At 31.5% G+C, this 25,267-nt stretch overlaps 2 protein-coding genes across 2 annotated transcripts in view; one reads left to right on the top strand and one right to left on the bottom strand.

Moving 5' to 3' along the window:
* The window catches only part of LOC118180685 (beta-1,4-N-acetylgalactosaminyltransferase bre-4-like), a 43,654-nt gene extending 27,077 nt beyond the window's left edge, over positions 1-16,577 (bottom strand). The window contains exons 1-3 of the mRNA XM_085815255.1: positions 16,172-16,577; positions 8,848-9,083; positions 8,143-8,330 (exon numbers count right to left, since the gene is read on the bottom strand). Coding sequence (XP_085671381.1) covers positions 8,143-8,330; positions 8,848-9,083; positions 16,172-16,415 — 668 coding nt within the window. The 5' untranslated portion in view covers positions 16,416-16,577. The remainder of the gene's footprint in view (positions 1-8,142; positions 8,331-8,847; positions 9,084-16,171) is intronic.
* Positions 16,578-16,910: 333 nt separating this feature from the next.
* LOC118200602 (coiled-coil domain-containing protein 73-like) overlaps positions 16,911-25,267 on the top strand; it is a 71,957-nt gene continuing 63,600 nt past the window's right edge. The window contains exons 1-3 of the mRNA XM_085815256.1: positions 16,911-17,437; positions 17,523-17,594; positions 21,885-21,992. Coding sequence (XP_085671382.1) covers positions 17,333-17,437; positions 17,523-17,594; positions 21,885-21,992 — 285 coding nt within the window. The 5' untranslated portion in view covers positions 16,911-17,332. The remainder of the gene's footprint in view (positions 17,438-17,522; positions 17,595-21,884; positions 21,993-25,267) is intronic.

Raw genomic sequence — 25,267 nt, forward strand, 5'->3', positions numbered from 1 at the left:
TAATAAAAATGAAGCCAATCAAAAAAAAAAAACTATGATTATACATTCAAGGGCATTTTAATGGATTCTAAGGTCTGAGTTTCTCTCCACCAGGAGTCTCTTTAAAATTATATTCATAGGGTGCCTTTCAAAATTCCATTTTCTATTGTCTATACTGAGTATTACATAATTGCTGAACATTAATAACTTTATTTCAAAAACAAAAGCTATAACATTTATTTTATGCTCACCCACACTATTAATAATTTTTAAGAGGACTTAGCTTTCCTTAATCAAGTAAATTACAAATGTATTAAAAAAAATGTAATGCAACAACTCCACATAACTTATTAACCCACTAATGGTTAATGTTGTGTTTTCCCAAGATTAATCAAAACACTTTTTTCATCTTCTGTATAGCTTTTTTTTTTTTTTTTTTTTTCTTTAACCTTTTTTGAACATTGTAGATTCAGCATTTCTGGGCAAAAAAAAAAAAAAAAAAAAGCTATTTTTCTCACATTAAAAATTTTTATAAAAATAAATGATTGTTTTGGTATTTATTTATTTATTTTTTCTTTTTTTAACTTTGAGTAGATTTTACAGAAAGTACAACCACCAACCAAATAATTTTATGAAGACACACCAATCTTGTAGAAACATTAGACTGTATAACAGCATCAAAAGATAAAGTTATTATTTTGTCTTTGTTGGTATAAATATACATTTTTTTAAATGTTGCAAAAACGCTATGCCAGTTCAAAGCAGTGTCTTTGTGAGTATACACAGATTTTTCTTGGATAGTGGTATTTGCTTTTACAGATTTAACAAACTAACAAATATCCGCTACAACAGTTTTAATGTTGAATGAAGCATCACAATTTATGAAGGATTGGATAAAACCGAAAAACTGGCTAAGTCCATCTCTGGTTAAATATTTTAAATGCCAGTTTCCTGCATATGAGGTTTTTTTTAATACATCCTTCTATAAGTGAACAAATTGCACCTTATTTTGGAGACATTCACCAAAAATGTTTCTCAAAAGAAAACCCAAACATTTCGAGTACAAAATTTGGTGTTTGTGTTCCTATGAAGACTACTTATTTCATTTTGATATATACTCAAGAAAATCTTCAAACATATTGACTGACCTTGGATTAGATGGAGATGTTGCAACACATTCTTTAAGTGTAATGGAAGCTTCTTCAATCATTATGCATACTTCAACAACCAAACTGCTCTGTTACTGACAACTTTTTCACATCCAGCATGCTTTTGTCGGAATTGAACAAGCTAAAATTTCATGTAGCTAAAATAATTCTTCAGCACATATTAAAAAAAATGATCTTATTATACCTGTAAACAAAATTGGAAAAGAAGAATGTGGAACATATGACACTCCATTTTGATAAAAAAAAAAAAAAAAAAAAAAACCATGACATCCCAGTTACTTGATGGAACAAAAATTCCATCATAGCTATGACAACTATGATACAATTTATCTATCTTTGGAGACCAAGCGGTACTCATGAAAGGAAAACAAATCTGTATCTGTAAAGTAACCTAAACTCATCAGAAATGACAATTAATATATAGATGATGAGGACCTTCAGGAAAATCTTATTGTGATGCACATTGAATGCAAGTAAAATGTAAGAAATGGGCCATTTTTGTGAATTTTATTTATGTAGCTGAATCAAATGCATGGAAACTTTATAAGGTTGTTGTAGTCTCCAAAATTTCTGTTAGATTTTCAAAGAAATGTTGCGCTGGGATTGGTGAAAATAAGAGAAGACTAGTCTGAAAATTCACAACTTTCATCTTCGTATACTGATTGTGTTGGTCGAATATCTCTCTCTCAGAATTTAGCCTCGAGTGAAATGAGAAAGTATGTCATTAATCACATTATCAAGAAAAATTCAACAAACAAAACTAAAGGATAGAAATAATATGGTAGTCAAAATGATAACAGTATGTAATAAATATTGTGTGCCTTTGTATAGCTAATGTTTCAAAGATTTCCATGTATTCCCAAAATAATCCATTTTGACTGACACTGGGTTTTTGCAACATTTCATATCTTCAATAAAAATAAATATATTTTCTTCTATTACATTTTACAGCGAAATGTAGTGCAGTCATTAATGGGTTAAAATGTATAATAATTTCAATGAAACTCATGTAATATGTCTACTATACTTTTACTTTATTCAAAATTATAACTCATTTACTAATTTCAGTATAAAGAATTTTAAAACACACTAAGAAAAAGAGCTAATCCTAGTTTACTTTACTTTGCAACTCAATTTTATTTCTAGGTTTTTCTTTACTTTACAGTATTACCTTGTAAATCTTTCACTCAAAGTATTTAATCTCATTTCCTTATAAAATTACTCTTAAAAGAGAAATTTTAAAGGAATTTTGATCAATTTACATAAATTTCACCTTGTGACTTCATAATCATGTTATATAAATTTTAAACCACTTAATTTTTGCTTTTCTTATTATTATTATCATTACTATTTAAAACTAAGCTTTTCTCTCTTCGAATTTTTTTAAAAATTACTCATTTAATTCTACTTATCCATCTCAAGTGAGAAAACCCTAACAATTCAGGGTCCAGTCTATCTTTCTGCTGGCATTACATTAAAATCTTCCAGTGCTATTTAACTCATTCGAAGATGATAAATAACTTATTCGTTTTAACTTTTTAAAGCTGCATCTAGCTGAGGTAATACAAACTGAAATCCACAAACAAATTCACGGTGAAACACAATAAAACTCAGGGAAATGTATACCAAAATTTTTTTCTTCATTGTAGTCTAGTACTGTTTGACAGTTTTTATCATTTTGCGGTAGCAGTAAAAGGCAGCACTTCCATTTCATCAGCAAAATCTGATTAATTTATATCTCCTGATTAATTTATATAGCTCTTAGCTAAGAGCATTTGTAAGCATCTCACAGCTGTTCTTTAGTTTTTATCATTATTTCATTAATTAAGGGGAAGTATGATAAGGATATATGGTATTAAGAGAGAAGAGAAAGAGATCTTTATAAAGGACTTTCTGAGGGACATTGACTCATACTAACATTATAAAAACATAAAAACATCGTGCATATAGCCCATTCACTGGATACCGAATTCAGGTCATTTTGCCAATATTGACAGTCTTATACATTTGGCCATTAGTTTTTCTCAGCTGTTATTTAGACCTTCCTTGTTTATAGTCAAATTCTTGTGTTAAACTAACATTGAATATAATTAAAATAATTAACATTGAACATATCACAGTAGTGAAACAATTGTCCTTTCTCTTTCAAAGGTATAACAGCAGAATCTATTACTACAACACAGAAGAAGTTTATATGCATTTTATGTTCTTTCTCTGAAATAAACTCATTCCTATTTTCATAAGAAAACTCCCTTTATATGTTGCATATGGTACATCTAACATTATCCAATATTTACTGAATACTTACTAAAGATGTAATTATAGCTTGCAATAGTTAACACATAGATTGCATTTATAAGTTTGACTGCAACATTCATACTGCATGCTTTCCAGTAAACTTGAATAGAAATTTGGACTTGGCTTAAAACAATGAACCAGATCACAAGTGTGGAGAAATTAAATACTGCGATCCCTTTTAAAACTAGTAATCTCAATAAAACTGTCCCCTTTCATTTTTTTTCCGACTCATCTAAGGCATATATTATGTTTTTAATTTTGTAACTGTTAACTGTAGAGTTTTCAAATGATGCACCTATTTGGTTTCATAAAATAGTATCAAAGTCAGGCATACATAACTAATAATTTGTCAATGCTTTCCAAAGCAGAAATAAAGAAATTAATCTTCACATCACATCAAACAAATTTAATGCAAATTCTGAATTACTATACTACTTACAATTGAATTCATAATCTGAGCAGAAAAAAAATATGCAATGATTTCTTTGGTTTTCTTAAAGAATATGACTTATCTGCCATTATTTTTCCCTTTCATGTTACTTCTAGTGATTGGCAATGACATCCCAAAATTAGATATCAAAAGTATCTTAAGATCAGATATAAAAGATATCCTGAGATCGTATAAGGTATGTGAAACACTAACTTGGTAAAACTCAGCAGTATCTCAAATTTAAAAAAAAAAAAAAAAAAAAATTAATCAGTAACCTTTAGTGAAAACAAGTCTAGAAAATGTATCAACCATTCTTTAAAACCACACTCAGATATTCTTTGTGATTTACATCAGGTGTGTGAACTAGAACCATTAAATAAGTAAATAATAAATCATTCAAGATTTCTCATTTGATAGAGATGCTCATTCAACAGAGTATGCAAATAAATAAAACTTCACATTATCACAGAAATTTCCCACTGGCTGGAATTTTTATCTTTTCTTAGTTGTCCTTTACAAAACAGTCATTATAGAGATCATTATGCTTTCAAAGCCAAAAATTTGAAGAATCAGATATGGTTGAAAAATAAACCACTGATCTGTCATTTGCCAGCTGGATGAACTAAACACTACCTTATGAGACCATACCAAAGTTTGCTTTCATTAAGTAGTGTTTAGGACACACAAAAGAATGCTATGAATCCTTGCATCCTTTTCTCCACAAATATAACAATAAAATAAACTTGCCTTTTTTTATACCTTTTCTGTTTAATCAAATATCACTTGGTCTATGAATTGTGAGTTCTGGATATTCAGAGACAATTCAGAAATGATATAGCATGCAATCTACCATTTTTATTTAGTCATTTATTTCTTAGATTACATCACTAAAACTGGTTGTTATAATAATCCTTTCTTTGATGCATATAAAGAATGATGACAACTTTTTTGGCATTCTGTGTGACATTAATAAAAAATATGGCTGAATGACTCATAAAAATGGCCTTTTATTTAATGAAATTAAAACTTTAATGGGATTAAAAAATTCAATGAATTATTCAATTTATTAAAGGAATCTTTTATGTATTCTTAATTATTTGCATTAATTTTCATATTTAAAAATAGCATTTTAGTGGCACCATCTAAGAAATAAATAACTAACTATGAACTGAAAGGAATTTAAATTTGATGGGTTATTAAATTAATTAATAGAATAATTTTAATTTTTCTTAATTATTTGTATTTGATTTCACATTTAAAAACAGCACTTCAGTGACACCATCTAATAAATAAATAAATAAAAGTGGTAGATTGCACTACATTATTGTTGAGAATTCTTTACATTTTTGCAAATGATCTAAATGCTTATGAGACAGTTCATAGTTAGAAAAGAAATTTAGAAATTCTTTGTGAAACTCTGCACTTAATTTGTCAGAGGGTCACAAATTAGAAATGAACTTGCAATTATAACAAAATAAAATATCTTTCGTTTCTGAGCACGTAAGCCAATTATTCTTTATCATGTTCACTATTAGAAAGACAATGATAAAACAGTAATACAACAACTTACTTCTTTGCTTACGGAAAATATTAAATTATTATCATAAATATTAGCAGGACCTTCTCCAACTGAAAAAATTCTAAAATTATTCCTTAAAGAAATATATAGTTCTGGTAGAGATGAGCAAAATCACTCTTTTATTTTATAAGAATGGATCAGAATGATTCACTCAATGAAATGAACTAGTTCATTTCTATGACTCACTATTCCCTAATAATAACCTTGACTAAAAAGATCCAGAACAAAGGTGAATCAGCAGAATGAAAAAATTAATCAAACAAAAATGAACGAATGAAAAAAGAATCGAACAGAAAGTGGGATCAGAAGAATTGACTCAATCAAATGCTAACTCCCTTAACTGATTTCTTTCAAATGTAGTTTTAAAACTTCCTAAAACATACTTTCTAAATAGAACTAACAATAAAATTCTGGAATAAAATTTCTTCAAAAAGTTGGAAAATGATAAAAATTAAGCTTACTTTTAATAGGATGATAAACATTGTTTTCTTTCAAAAAATGAAAATCAAACTTTCCTGGCACGATTTCAATAAAAACTCCTTTCTTTTTTCGCCAACCAGGCATAAGCTCACTTGAAAGTGAATCAGTTCATGAACGAACAGTAGATCACTGTTCCTAGCATGCTTCCAACTATAGCTCTCCATGAATTATAAAACAGCTACAACTCCATTTTTTGGAAGAGTAAATTCACTCGGTACAGTGAATCAGTCCTGGAGTGTATCGTCCAATTCTAGTTCCTGGATCTCTTGAATAATTCATGTACACAGGAAAGTTATTTTTCAGTTTAAATGATTATTTCTTCTGGAGTTAAAAATAACTTAACTATTATTTTCATCATGACTCAACAGACATTGGAACTGCTTCAACTATTTCATCAATTGTTTCAACTTTCATATTCACACTCAATATATATTCAGTCTACCGGAAAGTTATGTCCGTTTTATGACAACAATTTTCGACACGTAAGCACATGTTTATTTGCCGTATGTTTGCCTCTCTATTTTTATCACTTAATGTATACATACTGAAGTAGCATTAACTAAAACAAAGTTGATTCATGTTAGTCATAAGTGTGAAGCGATAGAGTACCCATGGCCACTGATAAAGTTCATTTACGCCACTATATTTTATATGAATTTCAACAAGGTAGAAATGCTATAGAAGCATTTATTGAAAGTGTTTGGTGAAGGTACAGTTTCTGATAAGGCATGCAGAAGATGGTTCGAAAAATTTGAAACAGGTGATTTCGAACTTTCTGATAAGCCACATTCTAGGCGATCATCTTTGATTGGCGACGGTGTTGTTATGAGCATGTTGGAGCAAGATCTTTTGTGACAACATCAGAGATCACAGAAAGGCTTAATTCAGCTTAGCAAACCATTTCGAACCATATTCGGAAGATAGGATTGATGTGGAAATATTCAAGATGGGTGCCACATGAATTAAGTCAGAAGAATTTGGATGATCAAGTCGTCATATGCACATCTCTGCTTGCTCCAAACAAAATGAAGTCCTTCTTGAACTAGATGATAACTGGGAATGAAAGTGGATCACCCACAGAAACATCGTAAGGAAAAGGGCATATTGTGAACCAAGAAAACCTAGCCCTCCCACCTCTAAACCAAATTTGACTCTGAATAAGGAGAATGTTGTGTATATGGTGGGACATTCAAGGACCAGTACATTATGAGCTTCTAAAACTGAACAAAAAGTTCAATTCAGAGAAGTACTGTCATCAATTAGACAATTAAAGACAACAGTCCAAGAAAAGAGGCCGACGATTTTCAACAGGAAGGACATCGTACTGCATCATGATCATGCCAGGCCACATGCTGCTTTGGGGACTTGTCAAAAAATTGCAGAAATAGGCTGGGAAATTCTGTCACATACACCATATTCCCCGGACTTAGCACCCTCTGACTATCACTTGTTTTTGCCCTTACAAAATTTTTTGAAGGGCAAACAATTCAAAACTGAAATAGATATCAAACAAGCACAAACTCAATTTTTCACATCAAAAGTTATATCATTTTTCAAAAATGGGATATACAAATTGCCTTCATGCTTCAAAGAGTCATTAATAATAATGGCAATTATATTATTTTAAAACAATTTATTGACGGTAAGAAAAATTTGTATTTTGTTTTATGCCAAAAAGGGACAGAACTTTCCGGTAGATCGTATATACATATATATATATTTCTTCTATAACTTATGTTTTATTTAAGGCACTCCAGCACACAAAACAAATCTGTGCATTTCTCCATTATTATTTGCAACAAGACCAAATATTAAACAGGAAATATAGAAATGCATGATCACTGTTACTGATGTATGCACATTGCTGAACTGTAATTTCAGTATTTGTATGACTTCCAAAAATTAACAAAAGAAATATTGTTTCTGTAAGACATTCAACCTTATTAACACTAATGCAAATGGGCAACTCCTGAAGTCACAGTCCCCTTGCAATTATGGAAGTTACATGGCCCTTGAATGTACTAAAATTATACAAAACTCTTAGTGTTTTTAACCATGTTTAAAAACATTCAAGAAAGGAACAAAAAGTAATAAATTTTAGGAATTTAAGGAGGTTCTCATAAATGCTCATACTAGATACAAAATAAATATCATTGACTATGCATTTAATACTATAATAATAAAGTATGAACATTTTATATACGCACACATATCGAAAAGTATCTAATGCAGAACACATATGCCGGGGTTCTTCAGAGCAACCGTATATGTGCTGAGGGCTTTCTGGCAGTAAGTCTACATCATGAAAAATGAAACAGCAAAAATCTGGTTCTTTGGAAGCTTCTACATATCCTATATTCAAAAGTTTTCCACGGTTGAAATCATGCTTCTCACTCTAAAATCGCACAGAAAGAAAAATTCACACATTTTCAAAAGTAATTGTATGCCTTGATTTTAAAAAAATAAATAAATAAAACAAAATTATTAAAAAAATTAAAAGAAAAATATAAAGAATTATAGCAACTAACATTTGAAGTTTGAAAATTCTGACATAAATTATTCCCTCTACCTTATATATGAGAATATTTGTACTGATGAATGTCAATGAAACAGAGATCTTAATGCAAGACATTTTTAGAAATTTGTTAAAAATTCATACATTTCCTTTTAGCAATATACACTGAAGACTGGAAAATCTTTACTGATAGAGAATATGTTCTTTTCTCAGAGATAGTGTTAAAAAGTTTAAACTTTTAATTATACATTACCTTTAGATTAAAAAGAAACATGTTAATATCACATTATGTACCTAAATAACTGTAAATTGATTAAGTATTTTAAGATATTTATATTAAAAAAATGCTTAGAATTTATTCCAATCAAAAGAACATTTAGAATTGACTGAAATATACCTGTTCTATAATAAATATTCCATAATCAAGTTTTTGGGCTTGAAGAAAAGGATGCATATTTTGCAGGAAGATTTTGAGATGCATTTCTCTGTTCCTATAAGGAACAATAATAGCTACCCGTTGCCATGACGAGCAATGCTTTGGAAACCATCGTCCTCCAGATTGAATTTCAAGCTTTTCAGGCATTTCTTTAAGAAAGGTAGCATTCAGTTTCACATTAACATGCTTGAAATGAGCTAGAATCAAAGAAAATAAAATTATGATTATTGATCATTGTTACCGAGTAAATCTGTTAATAACTAATTTAGAAAACATACCATCATGAAATTTAAAATTAGATAAAACAGTAACTTTCTCTCAGTTCATTGCTTGGATTCTCCAGAAACTCAAAGTTCAAATAATTTTTTCATCTATCAATAAAATTCATTATTTGATTTTTAAAGATTCCATCTCTGACTTAGAAATTTCTATCTCAGACTCGGGGAATTTATAGCTTATTTTGTCTGTCTGCTTTGAGATATATCAACCAAACTAAATGAACACTAAAATTTCACACTAAAGAATGCAAATTTTAATTCTAACAAAAAGAAATAAACAAATCTTTGATAGCTAACTATAGTCAGAAATTCAAATCAGTTTGATTTGGTTTGATTTCTTTTAGTGCTTTTCAGGCAAAAAACTGTATTCCTGCAAAAATTTTACTGCTATTTCTCCCATTGCTCAAAAATCACTGTGATGTGTAATAAATACAACAAAAAAATGGGCATGAAAATGGTGATGTTGGTTGACTTAAGAATTGTTAGGAGCAAGGTCATCTGAAAAATGGATATTTGCATGACTGCCAGAGTTTGGCACATTCTGAAAATTTACTGCTAAGGAGGTTGTGATAATACCACTTCAATATAGTATGAAGAGTGAATTTTAAATATGCCTAGATCAACTTATTGAATACTTTTCTGAAATTTAAATATAAATCTATATTTTCAGATATAACACAAATTTAAAAATTTTTACAAGATCTTGAATCATCAGTAGCAATTTGAGATCACTACCATTAACTCCTTTACATTTAATCCGCCCGACACAGCCCTGCATTGAAACAACCAGAACCGCCCGAAAACGTCCGAGATTCTAATCTTTTTTTCTTCCCTTCCCCTAAGGTATACAATAGCAGGTGCCCTTTCCCCAAATGCATTGTATCAGTATACTGCAGACCAGTGGCGTAGCAAGCATAACTGTCGCCCGGGGAAAAATACCTTTTTGGAGCCCTCCCCTCTCTCGAAAAAAAGAACACCGTGATATGATGAAAATCTTATTTGGATACCATTTGGCGCCTTTCTGCAAGCGGCGTCCGGAGCATCCTACACCCCCTTGCCCCCCCACTATGCCACTGCTGCAGACAGCTTGTCCTAAGAGGTTTTTTTTTTTAAATCTTTTGGATAATCGTGACATTTCGTTGTTGATTCTTTTGTGGTACAGTGTGCTTTTAAGCTTTAAACAGCAATAAAAGAGCAGTTTAAAATTTTAAGGATTATATTTATTTTTAAACAATTTATTCCTTCCTATAAAAATAACAGAAATAAACAAATCTCAGTCGTGATCATAACAAAGCCAGAAAGGCTTGTTGATCTGACCTTCAGAATAGTTTTATAAAGAACGGGGTCAAAGGCTAATGGAATCTTTGTTAGAAAGTACAAAGAATGTCACTGGAAATCTTCATACCTATTTTCTGCGTTAATGGAAGGGGGAGGGGAGGAAACTGCTGTGAAACTGGAAAAGTATTTTGGGCGGTTAAGGTATTTTGAGGATACAGCTTAGCGAAGGGTCTGGATTTCAAAGAGTTAAACTAATAGCATTCAACAACTCTTAAAGCAATAGGCAAACTAATGTACGGACATGAAATAAATACCTCAGATCAAATGTTTGAAACCATAGACCAAAATTTATAAACAGGTATTTTCTGTTATACCAATGGGTAGATATCTGACCTACTAACTAACTTTCAGCTTAGCTACCAATCTATTTTAGATGCTTATGAAATTTACTACTTGATAGAATACATAAAGTGTATATTTTCAGTAATGCTAACATGCAAGTACATTTGTTACACATTACAGTTCAATATACACTGTTGTGATACAAAAGTAATGGAAATGATTTCAGTTAAAATATTCCTGAGCTATGTTTCTGCAGAAGAAAATATTAATTCTGTTGACATATGGAAAGAATTTGTATTTGATTTCCTTTATCATTTTCAAATAACATGATTATTAATGAGTAAAGAATTATTGCTTTGGCAGTTTCTCAAAATGGTGAATGTCATTAACAAAGAACATACATTGAATTTTATTTTTGTAATGAAATATCCATTATAAAATATTTGAAATGTTGCAAAATGCCTTTGAGGAAAATACTTTCAGTTTTTGAGTGCCTTCAAAAACTAGATGTTTGAGAAAGATACAGAATGCATCAAAAATGAATCATACTGCGATGGCTAAACCACTTCAACAAATGAGCAACATGTCCATCAGGTCAAAAACTTGGCACTTAGAGACCATCTTAAATCATTTATACCTGTGGATTATAATTTTTCGAATTATTCTGAAAACACTGAAATATTCAGAAATAGTGTAACAATCAAATGAATAGTTCTTGAAAGGTAACGTAAAATTGAAAAAAAAACCATGTCAAAGTACTTAAGAAATCAAGGTAACACTGACTATTTTCTCCGAATAGTCTGATACTGTGCATCATGAATTTCTATTAACTGGCCAGTCTGTAACAAAGAATATTATCTGAATATTTTGCATCTGCATAAACCAATTGATAGAAAATGACATAAATTGCTATGAAATGGCTCACAGATGCATTATGTTAATGCACCTACCAGTAATGCTCATTGTACATGAAATTTTAGTCAAAAATTCAGCTTCAGGAGCTTTGTATTCACTAGATTATAGTATCATGTGACTCTTTTATTTCTACAATTAAAATTGATTGCTTGTGGTAATATTTTTAGTCTATTGTTGCAATAAAAGAAAGTTTGAAATGATTTCACAAAAGCCACTTTAAAACTTTCAAAGACTGGGAAAAATGGTTGACATAAATGCATAGCAGAATGAAGGAATTGTTTTGAAAAGGATACTTTAAATATTAAAATCTTGGGTTTTTATGAATGCATTGTTGAAAATTTCGGTATTTATTATTGGCTATTGATGAGCCACACCTTTTGATGCCAATACTTAGCTGCAGCAGATTGGCAACAGCATGTTCTTCTTCTCTCATAAGATACTGGTATCTGAAACTAACTTGTAACAAACCTGCATTTCTGTAAATAAATGTATCTTTTTATTGCATTTACGAAGAACATTTTTTCTTGTCACATAACATAACTAAGTTGAATGTGTGAATCTCTTTTACTGAAAGTAAATAACTGTAGCTTTTCCAACACTTATAGCACAAATAATGGAACACTGAATAATAGAATATTTGTTAACATTTAAATGATCATCAAAAGGTGTGCTCATCAACAGCCAGCACACATGTATTTTCTCATCGACTATGAACTGAACCATGAAAGTTGGCTTAGATCTTGTTACAGTTGTGCCAATCATTTCTGCAGAATTCTAAAGGAATTGACACCTCTTTATTTAACAAACAATCAGTATTTAATTTCTCACTTTTTTTTTTTTTTTTTTTTTGGTGTGTGTGTGTGTGTTTAATAGAAAAGCTTTTGTTGATTTCTCCTGTTTGTAAGGTACTCCAATTTCAAAGGAAACTCTGTTTACAACAGTCAAGTCTTTTAGTATTCTGTTGGCCATATGTTCAGCTGACCATATCATGTTCATTAATATATATATTTTTTGATGATAAGATCTTATAACTCTGAAAATAGTCTGCTGCTTAATGATATATAAAAATGGCAAAACTGGAAAATTGTTCTACAAAAGGCAGGTCCCAAGTATGAAACTTTTTCTCAAAATGCAAAGACTGAACTCTGCTAAATAAGAAAGCAAATGAACCAATCATCAACTCTTATTCTTACATTTTGTGAGGATTTATAATATTACATTTTATTGCATATCCATCATATACCATTTAATTGTTAAGAAATGGAACACTTACATTTTTCTGGCATATTCTTGGAAATAATGAATTACTTCTGCTTCACTAGTCACCAAATCTAGTAAACATAATGCAAGATGCTATAAAAATCACCATGAGATGAATAAACATTATCCAAAAAGATGCTCTAACTGGTCTCGGGATCCACCTGAAATTAAAAAAGCCATTGCCACCCACCCTTAGTCCCTACACAGAAAAGAAGTACATTAATAACAAAAGAAAAAGAAATAAAAATTTTATCTTTTCAGAAAAATCTTGAAGAGTTTCTAAGGTGTACCAAAACTTAGAATCTGAATAAGGAGTGGTACATTTGGCAAAGTATCAGTGGGCAGTAGTTAACATACAAAGATTCTGAAAACAGCAGTTGCATAAGTATTCAAATAGGTAACATAATTTTAAAACTGCATCATTGTCAATAAGTCATGATACATCCAATAGCAGGCTTATAAGTGCTACAAAAAACGCATACCTTGGCAAGCCATAACCATAAGACAACGATAACAGATAATTTTTAGCATTAGAAAGAAAACAATACAATAAAAGTTGATTTTAAATCTTCTATTTTATCAGAACAAAACAGTTTTTAACACTGTATTTTCTGTATTTTGTATCCATGTGCTATAAATGTTTCTTCTAAAAATTTCAGGGTTAATTGCAAACCATTCTTCTACATCTGCTGAATGTTTTACAGTACTAATTTTTTGGACTGCTTATCTGAGATTCATTGGTGTGAGATTGGAGTTCAGAACAGACTTCAGTGCATTTTCAACAGCTCCATGCAATTTCCATCCTTTTATATCTTTAAAGATAGTCAAGGTTGATCTTTACAATATGGTAACTGGTAGTTTGGCGACATCTTGGAGGCGATAAAGGTTACTACCTGGGACTTTGGTAATAATGTGAGCAGTACTCAGTTCCGATTATGCATTATTTTGTGTGAGAGAAATGAGAGATCATGGGATATGTCATGTGATATTAATGGATGAATTACGGTTCTTGAATCAGAAAAGGGGGGAAATCGGGAAAAAATCTGGAAATTTTGTATTTGGTTTATTCTGTGTTGTGTGAAACAGTGTTCGTGAATTTTTGGATCCCATGGCCGTAACTAAAGAATAGTTTATCGGACACGTAATCAAGATTCTGAAGAAGATTAGGTAAGTTAGTATTTTTAATTATTTGAGGATATTATTTTTATGCATTGTTCTAAATGTAAGGTGGAAAGGAATTTTGTATTATTGGGAAAATTGTTATTAGCAATGATTTAGTTTAAAGTAATTAGGATTGTAAGGTAATTTTTATTAATTTAATGTATGTGCTCATTTATATTTTAAGTAGTGTTTTTGAATTTAATTATATTTTAATGAAATGATAGTTATTTTGTGAATTTTATGTTTGTAGGAATTTGGTATACGTTTAAGTTGAAATAAACGTGCATGGAAATAATTTAAATATTTGATATTAAGTATTTGTAATGCTTGCAGTATGAATTCGTTGGTGACGTGTATAATGTAATAGATGATTTAGAGGTAAAAGTTTTTGGATATTTTATTTATTTTATATGTGGAAATGTTCATATTTGTAAAGGGTAAATACTTTTTCGCGATCAAATAATTTCATATATGTTCTTTTTACCAGGTTTAAAGATTGAGAAAATTGTCATGTATTTTCGTGAAATTTTTCTAATTTATGAGAAAAAAGCAGTGTACATGGATATAGTGAAGAGTGTGCGCAATGCCATTTTTGTGCAATTGTGGGATGTTTTTTTAAGTAAAAATAAGTCGACGTGTACATGGTTTAGTGATATTTTAATTAAATGATAGTTATTTTGTGAATTTTATGTTTGTAGGAATTTGGTATACGTTTAAGTTGAAATAAACGTGCATGGAAATAATTTAAATATTTGATACTAAGTATTTGTAATGCTTGCGGTATGAATTCGTTGGTGACGTGTATAATGTAATAGATGATTTAGAGATAAAAGTTTTTGGATATTTTATTTATTTTATATGTGGAAATGTTCATATTTGTAAAGGGTAAATACTTTTTCGCGATCAGTAATTTCATATATGTTCTTTTTACCGGGTTTAAAGATTGAGAAAATTGTCATGTATTTTCGTGAAATTTTTCTAATTTATGAGAAAAAAGCAGTGTACATGGATATAGTGAAGAGTGTGCGCAATGCCATTTTTGTGCAATTCTGGGATGTTTTTTTAAGTAAAAATAAGTCGCCGTGTACATGGTTTATGTGTATGTGTTATTTTGAAAAACGCGTAAGGAGTATGGTATTGTGCACTTTCCCCCAATTTTGCAGTGAATATTTGTCATGATTAAGCAGTTTTGTTTGATAAAATTTCTAGCATAAATGTAATTCGGCTACTAGATTGTTGGAAGAAGTGTTCAGTAGATAAAAAGAAAAGAAACATGTCTTTACTTCATGAAGACAAAATGGCGGCGGGGAAAAAAATAGAGGGTTGCTGTAGGAGAGTTGGTCGCCAAATTTTCGCCAAAAAAACGCCAAGTTACCATAATGTAAAGATCAACCATAGTTAAACACTTTGGATATTTTAAATACTTTTACCATCTTTAAAAAGATAGATTATGAAATTTCTATCAGATTTTTAAGAGAATAAATCATCAGTTTGTAGCATCTTGTCATGTTCAGTTCAGATATGCAAATTTTAATACATTTTGCTAGATAAATAAAAATTTCCTATTGCACATGATAATTCTTATGATGTATTTTCATTTAAAACAACAAACTATAACAAAAACATTGACTATCAAAACTTTTCAACAAAAACTTGAAGTGTCTGAACGATTACAGATGTTACTGATTAACACTTTTTGAATACATGATTTTATTACATACAATATTATGATGACAACCATTTTACAACAAACAAGGCTTAAAATATATCAATAGAATAATATTTTAGAAAACACTTTGAAGCCTATGTTTCAATATTTAGTACCAGAGCTATGCAAATAAATTTCAAGGGTTTTCATCCGCAGAGAACCCGTTGGTGGATGACCCTAAAGGTGTTTTATCAAACTTACATTTTTTCAAGTTGAGCAGTGTTTTTCCTAGGAAGATATGTATTTTAAAATTGAAAAACATGGATTTTTCTCCCTCCTCAAACTATTAAGTAATACTTAAATTACCATAAAATGAAGAAAATGATGTAGTTAAAAGCCATACCTAACTCTGGCGACAACATGGGGCATAACTTGAAATCTGGTGGCCGCCTTGTTACCAGGCACATTTGCAAATCGTCTTTAATTTCTTTCAGATTTAAATAGTCATAGCCTTTACAAGTAGGGCATCTAAGAGGTGAGAGTGTAGCTAATATAAGGGAAATTACGAAACTAGTTTCCACAGGTTTAGATTTGAAAATCTGAAGTAATTTACGAATTCGCAAAGTCCTAAATTTAATTAAAGACATCGACAGATTTTATCGAATCAAGGAAAATTATTATTGTTTAACATATAGAAGTTAGCAAATAAAAAAATGATGTACTTAAAAGTCTAAGAACTCATATAATACAGTGATTTTTGCAATCTTTTTATTCACCGGTGCTCAAAACTGGAGCTAAATCATTTGTATACAAACATTGAAATCAACGGTTATAGTTACCGATTTTTTGTACTCCGTGTTTTGTTCTCGAAAGTTGTTAATCTCGTTCATTTATTATTTTAATATTTATTAATTCGGACTATTATGATAGCATTTTTACACATTACAATTATATATTATTATAACATTACTATATTATTACATTCTATTATATTATTATAACATTACCATTGTATACTATTATGTTAACATTGTTACACTTTACAATTATTTATTTTCCCCATCGGGCAAATAAAAGAAAAGCGTTTAAAAAATTATGTACTTGTACTTTTGGTCACCGTATTTCCAAAACGGATCCTTAACTAGGGCATATGCAAAATGAACTGGTTAAAATACTAATGTGAATGTGTACCAGTATATCAGAGACTATTAGGTTTAGGATTATTATGTAGACCATTTATTTCCTCTTGGTTCATCACAGAATAGCGTAGCTCTTCCATAAAGACAATATTTCAGAATTGCTCTATTGTATTACTAAAACAGCTTGGTCAGACCAAAAAATTACGTTTATAACCACACACTTTGAGCAGAAATCGAGTAAAAAGATTTAAAAATGTTTCTACATCTTTTTGACCCTCGAAAATAAAATACGATCTGTGTGTGCGTGTGTGTAAGCAGACGATAAATCCCGTATGCGAAAATGTATGCAAACTACGGAAATCATTCAAAACTGAAACTCTGGTGGTTAGAAAGTGCTAAAGAAAATTACTTCATTCTACCAAAAAATGGATGAAACGTTTTCAGTGTGCGAAGTTACCAAAAATGATTTCAATATTCTTTCTTTTGAGCGGAAGTTAATAGAACTTATAGAAGAGCTGCGTTTAAGAAGAGTTAGTATTTTGTTTTAAATTTACTCATGCCAATAAGTGCTTTATATTTTAAGTTACATAACATTCTTTATATTTTGCATTTTAGAATATGAATACGGAATCAGAAAAAACTATCAAATGCATTATGGAAGAGAAATATGCAACAGAAGCAGAGAAGGTAACGAACATCCTAGTTTATGTACTATTTTTAAATCATAAAAAAATTAAATTTTAAACTACTGTGATATAGTTCTTTTAAAGCAAAGAAAGTAAAATTTGGTTTATGCATTTCTTTTATGCGAATTTAACAATGCATGTGCTTAAAAAATATGCAAGGGAAGTTTTCTATTGCTTTTTACTTTTTTGAAAGCAGTAAAGGAAGTATTGTAATAGCGAAAAATTCCAGGTATCATATTTCAACTAAAACATCCATTTTGATCAGTCTCGAATCCATTTGAACAATATTGTGTGACATCTGTACGTATAAACAGAAAAAAGAACTCTTGTTTTGCGAAAACTGATTTTAAAACGGATTTAGAAGCACTTAGTAATATCTGGCTATTTTCTTTACTTAAGATAAAAACTAAGCTATGTTTTCCTTCGGTACAAGTAGTTTTATCTTATTAAATTCATTTTCAAATTGATTCACTAGTAACTAATTACATATTATTATTTTTCATGTTATCTATGTTGTTGCATTCTTATTGGTGCACTTTTAAAATTTCCTGGGCTCAAACCATTAATTTCTACACTTCTAGAAAAGCATTTAGAGCATTATAGGGAATTATTAATTTATTCTAGAAAGCAGTTACTAATGTTTAAGTATATCACTGCGTTATTTTCTTCCTTCACGTTCGTACGGGGTTCGTAGCTTTGGAGTGAATAACGACGACAGCACTTGATGGAATATCGAAACTCACTTTATTTAGCCAGTATTAATCAGGACAGCTCCAAAGTCACTTTTTACAGTCGTCGAAGATCTACTATAAACGCGCTGGTACAATCAGCGACACAGCCTTCAGGTTATCAGGTTATAACGGTGGAGACAGCTTCACTGCAAAGCAGCAGAATACAGCTCCCGACTCTGCTTGGTCGTTCTCGGAGCTCCACGTACACTCGTGACTCTCCACGCTACAACTCGCGAGCACTTGACGACACACGGAGCACAGATCCCGACTCTTCGGTTCAGTCGTTCTTGGAGCTCAACACGCTCTCTCGACGATGCACTAACCGCCAATAAGACTCTTTCGATGCACTCGACGACCAACTCGACACTTTCTGCCCGGCTGTCAACTCGATCGACTCCGCACGGACTGACTAACTCGAGACTAACTATCTCGCACTGAGTCTCCGCGTACTAGCAGGGTTTATATAGTGATTAGCTTGTGTTCGAGAACATTCTGGCCTAAACCGGTAAGAATTCGTTCCAGAAGGTTCTCCATTCATTCATGGCATATTGCCAATTTTGTCGCCAAATGGGGGATTTGTTGCCAAATGTGGCAACCCTGCTTTGCGGGGAAGCTATCTCACCGCGCCTGTACATTTCTTAACAATATTATTCATCAACCATTTGTCTGCTGATAGGCTGACGTATGAGAATAAATGTTGCCATTTAGCATTATTGTATTAAACACAATCCAGTACTAATATTTTAATAATGCAAATTAATTCTTTTTGAACTGGCAAAGTATCGACAGCTTCCGGTGTATTGTTTTATTGAAATACACTTCAAAACACGTTTCAAAATTTAAGAAATGTCTAGTCATATCTTCTAGGTTTTACATCTACACATATTTTTGTATTTTTATATCTACACTTATTTTTGTATTTTTACATCTACGCTTATTTTGTGTTTATATAAAGTATAAGTACAAAAATAAACTTGGATGTAAATAATACAACGATTTATTGCATTATGTTGAGCTGATTCTACATTTCGAAAAATTTATACTATTTTGCTGCAAAAGTCAAATAAGAAATAAAAACAAGCGCTAAAGAGATTTAAAAAAAACTGAGATATACACAGATTGTTAAGAAGCTTTCATACACTGATGTGAAAGCAGGTCTTGATTTTTTCTCCGGGGTATCAGCTATGTTACCAGATAGTTAGCAGAGCTCACGTAAGCTTTAATCCCTACCGTAGTTTACTTAAAGTTCTTGAAAGGAGAGCTATCTGCTGAGTCATACCACATATATTTAGTCGAAATGAATTTTGGAAGCGAACTGACAAATGCATTCTTAGAATTCTGCATCTTCAATTCATCAATTGATTACGGTTACTCAAAGCAACAGGGCATTGCCATCCAGGAAACAAATAAGTCATACAATAGCAGCAAATAATTTCAATTACTAATGAATAATTTCCTTTAATACTCCAGATTATTCAAAAATGCATCAGGAAATGCAATTCAAAAATGAGCCAGGAATAAGTTCAAAGAAATTCTGTTCAAACCAACGCATTGCCATTCTGTAAATGCGTCTTTCGAGAATACTGTTTTGCTATAAAGTGTTGGTTTCACTCTTGAGATTGTGACACGATGTCAGTGACAGTACAGAGGAAACCAGGATTCATCATAAATATTCTTGAGCTTTATTGCTCTGTCTACATTATGCAATATGTTCTCTTGTCTAATGTCATATAGTTATACTATGCAAATACTTCCAAAAGATCTCCTGTTCATATCCTTGAAGATTCCTTATAATTGTAACAGATATTCATCTTGAAGCTGGAAGTTGTCGGTAATGAGGGGGGATGGAGTTATAAGTTTGAAATATATAGGTTTGAGATCACTTTTAGGTGTTAAAAGATCCAAAAAGGAATTTCAATAGCAATCCAGTGAACGATCTGTTGCTACTCTTCTTGAAATTTTCAAATTTGCTAAGCGGTTCCGTAGCCATTTGAGTCTTAGCTGTTAACACGTAACATACTATTTGTCGCTACACTTTATGACACCCTATGTTTCATCCAGCTAAATGCTTACAGTCTTAGTGAATAAGATTAATGATATCTCTGTGAAAACGTTTCAGCTTTTTTAAACATTTTTAGTACTTCCTACAAACAGTTTTTTCTTCTTAGTTTATATTATTACTTTACTACAGTAGTATGTTAGTGAGGGGGGAATTCCTGATCTGGGTTATGTGAAGCCCTTAACAAGGTTACTGATGTCCCAAATCCTCATTCCAAGTCGACCCAAGAAGGTATAACCCCTTGGTCCACCCAGGGGAACACAATTGAACATAAGTTTATGGTACAGAAGTCAGTGGCGACTTGCAAGCAGGCACCTACAAAAAGAACGAAGTCAGCTCAAAGATTGTCCCCCAAGGTTGACCAAGGGGAGCCTAGCCTCCAAGGACAACCTTCGATATATCACCATGTAGCGATCTCACAACCAAGGGGCAGACAAGACAGTACCAGTACGGTCCCGGCCGAATCTGAACATACCACCGAATAAACTATGGTTCTAGTCACTGAGAAGAATAGTTATGTATCCCAGGAGCCGAGTCTGTCTGGGTGAGATCCTAGGCAGAGCACCCTCCCACAGTCGACCACCGGAATTGTTAATCCCATTCTTTTTTCCTTCCTCTTTCTTTTTTACTTCCTTTTATACAGTAGAGGAAGTATTTCAATCGTACATATAAACCCAACCCCTTACCCGGCTTAAAAGTAATTACCGAGCCTTTATTTTTGCAATTCTTGGTCATAATCGTATACTTACAATTGCAGAGGTTTTTTAAAATGACGAAAATATTCATTTTTCGGCAATGTCCGTTTGAAAAAATTAGCTTTTAACAAATAACAAAATCTGACTCTTAGTGCGGTTTGCCGGTTCTTATACTTATATTTAGGAGAGATTTTATTCTCCTAAATATTAGTATAGGAACCGGGATATATAGAAACCGAGATATATAGGAACGGGATATTAAGTAACTGGGAAATATACGTTTAGGATCTAAATAAAAGTATAGGAACCAGGGATACGTTATGAAAAAGTAAAAATATTACAAGTTTGACTCCCATTCGACAAAAAATGACCTAGATGTTTAATTTCTAAGCTTGAAATTTTTGATTTGGCCTTGGGGATAGGGTATTCAAGTCTGAATAATTCGAGGACATAAGTTTAAATGCAATGTAAAAAAAAAAAAAAAAAAAAAAAAAAAAAAAAAAAAAAAAACTAGGTATAATTTAATAGGCAGTACAAGGAAATCATATGGTGTCAACATAATTTTTTTTAAATAACATTGAGATAAACGTGTTTCTTTTTAACTTTTGTCGGGTAGTAACTTTAGAGTAGTAAATTTCGACATGTATGGCCATTTCTACAGTGCTTTTTAATTTTGATTCCTTATTTTTATTGTGTTATCATATATCATATGCACTTTATTTTCTTTTAATAAATCAATGAAAAAAGGAAATTTTTGAGAGTAGTCTTCATTTGTTTTTTATAACCAAACTGATTTATTTGAAAAGGAAGAACAGCAAAGGAAACATTTTATGGAGAAAGAAGACTTGGAGCAACAGATAGCGTTACTTAAACGGAAGCTGGATGATAAAATTTGCCTATCTGATGATGAAAAGGTAGCCAATATGTTGCGTTTTTCTGTTATATTTATGATTTAATTTGGTTTATTTTATTATGACAAAATAGCAAGAGTTGTCTATTAAGGGAAGAGATAATTTCGGGAAGGACCTTCTAAGACAAACTGGCTCATTTCCAAGTAATATATGGGGGGAAAAACCCCGGAAACGTCCGTTGTAGCCAGCCCGTTCGCCTGTAATCGAACTCATGTCGAACTACTACTAATGTTTAGCAATTTTACAGCTTGGCCGCTGGTGGGAATCCATAAGCATATGGATTTCATTATTTATATTAAGGCTAAGCATGCGAAGATTATTTGGCTAAAGATAATGATACTTTTATAGGGGGCATTTTAAGAAGAACTGGTTCCTATTCAAGTTACATATGGAGGTTGGTAGGTAGGTAGATAAGTAGGTTACGGAGTACTGGAACGCCTGGTGTCTAACAGACGTAAACAGGCATATGTTCCACGCCCTCCTCTAACTACAGCAAAAGCTCCCTGGAGCCACACGAGGCTTCACCAGGAGATTATTGAGGTTGTCAAAGGTAAGTACATGGCCTTACAAGGGCATTAGCAGGATTGTATTACAGATTGAAGAGGCAAGCTGTGGTGTTACAGATTGTAGGTAGTTAAACAAAAAATACAGTAAGACGTACACCTAAAAGGACGTAAATACACATAAGCAAACAATACACAAAACACAATGCGTAAAATGCATAAACAGAGAGGACATAAAACAGGTACATAACACAAAGTCATTTAAGGCACAAAAAGACAAATGGAGTACATGAAGTCACATGAAAGCTGGAGCACAAGGTTAGTGTTGGGCAGTTCTGTTGTATATAAATACAGGTACATCTTTGAATGATGAATGATAAGTTCATGAATACTCATGTGTGCAGAAGAGTGCAGTTAGATTGCTAAGACGTTGATTATTGTAGCGTCGCTAAGAACATAGATAAAATATACTGATTAAAATAGCACGAGGATGTTGTACTACTAATTATTGGGAAGTGCCCCAGCAATTAGTATACCGTGAGGCACACAAGCGTTCACTAACACTGCACAAGAAGATGCTTGTTCACATGCTGTTGAAGGGATTACACATATATCATTAAGGAGGTATAACACATCTCACTAAGGAGATGTCATGTACTTGCGAATTGTTAGTATTGCCACTTTAGATTGGTGAGCATGGGAGCTTAAACATACAGTTGTGGTGAAGTCCAGATATTGCAAAATCCATTGCACTAGTCTAAAATTTCGCAGGCAGTTAGCCCATTCACCAAGATCTGAAACGGGCAAACTAGCAGTGTTTAGGAGTTTGCATTTCAACCGCTGGTAGGCAATTATATTTAAGTAATTTTTCATTAAAAGTTTCATAGAAAATTTCGATTTCCTTCAGTTTCTAAATACAGATATTTATATGAATACTAATATTTATATGAATAAATAGAGGTATGCTACAGCAAACTCATACCGAATGCGTACTTCCAGATACAGATTTTCTGTATACGCGTTTTAATTGTTTCTGGTCGCATTGCGTTAGTCGTCTTTAATGGTTGGTCTGAAAATTCATTCATTCAAGAAGTCGAACATTACTTTGAACAGCAAAACCTGAACTTTAATGTTCTAGTTTTAGTCTTTAAATTTAGTCTGTAGTCTTTAAATTTCAGCATTTAAACTATTAAATTCGCATAGAAACACGTAAATTAATCAAAAATGAATATTTCCTGGCATCAAGGCCAGTTATGTTCCTGAGCTATGATGACATCATTATGATTCTCTACTGCGTATTGAGTGGCAGCCGCTTTTGCTCGCTGTAGCTTCATTTGTAGGCAGTGGATTTTAAAGTACAGAAACACCTCTTTCAAGGCATATAACCCATTTAAAAAGAATGTGCTGATACTGAAATTTAATAATGAGCTGATACTGAAAAGTGATGGCTGGAAAAGTGCTCTAAGCCCTGAAATCATTAAAATTAAATCCCATAAATGGGATGACTTATGGACAAACTTAAAGAAACAAAAAATTTTCAATTTCGAGTGCTATAATTGCCTAGTGCAATACAACACTGCAAACAGAATATTATGAAATATTTTTTGCAACGGTAACTCCTTTTAATTTTTTGAAAATTTAATTTGTCTGATCACTTGTCTTTTGGCCAAATTCTTAGATTACTTGCCCTTGCGTTCTCGACGGTAGCAGTAACCCTAATAGGGAATTAGAAGAAAGAAATATGCTGTTGAAATTAAAAAAAAAAAAAAAAAAATGTTTTGTTTATCCATATGTGCGAAACGTTTCAATTAAATTTAATGGTGAATAGGGATAAACATTTGATAATAAGTTTTATTTAAAGGAAGGCACAATCTTGTGTTTGTCATAAGATACCTAAACTTTATAAAAGTAGATCTGGAATATCTATCACTTTAAGAGGTTTTTTCTAACGGGTGGTTTATTAGCGCACTTGTTCATTTTACCACAATGAAATTCACGGAAATATTTATAGAGCTAATGAATGAACGCTAAAGAAGTATTAATTAAAAATTTTTTCTTTACTCTTAATCGTTAACGACAGAGAAGTCATGTAAAATTAACATATTTAGACTAGTTAAAACATATTTTCTTTTTATCGTCAATAAATAGTAAAATTTTAAGTTCCTATCGTATATATTCTGCAAACTGCATAAAGTAAGATAGAAAACAGATATCAGTTCATTATGAGCAAGAGTTGTATGTGCGAATAAAATATATCGTTGAATATTCCTAATTGGGGAAAAAGGCAGTGAAAATTAAATGAATTCCGATATGAAACTGAAACATGAAATTTAAATTCAGATAAAATTCATTAGTAGATTGACATAGATACTATATGTCAACGTATTATCGATAATACGTCCATGTTACATCGCAAGCAAGTACACAATTATGAAATGCATAAATGCATACAGATTAATATACGCAGTTTTATTGAAAAACCGAGCGCATTTTAAGAAAGATAAAAAGGTGGAGCCATTTGAAATGCAGAGGGTTTCTGTTTTCATCCAACATCTAAGGATATTAATACGAGCTAATGTCACATAGAAAGTTCTTCACAATGGAATCCCACAGACCTAGTGTGCCTTCCGTAATCTAATCGATACAAATCAATCCAAGTTGAAAACTTACCAAAATATAAATATCAGCACTTTGTTTAAATCGGAAGAAAGGAAAGTTTTATCTGAAAATCTCACTGTATAGACAAAATAACTTTGAGAAGCTGAAAAATGTTTT

This window comes from Stegodyphus dumicola, chromosome 4 (genome assembly GCF_044657685.1).
Source record: "Stegodyphus dumicola isolate Sdum_Otavi_A_Nest chromosome 4, ASM4465768v1".
NCBI classification, from domain to species: Eukaryota; Metazoa; Arthropoda; class Arachnida; order Araneae; family Eresidae; genus Stegodyphus; species Stegodyphus dumicola.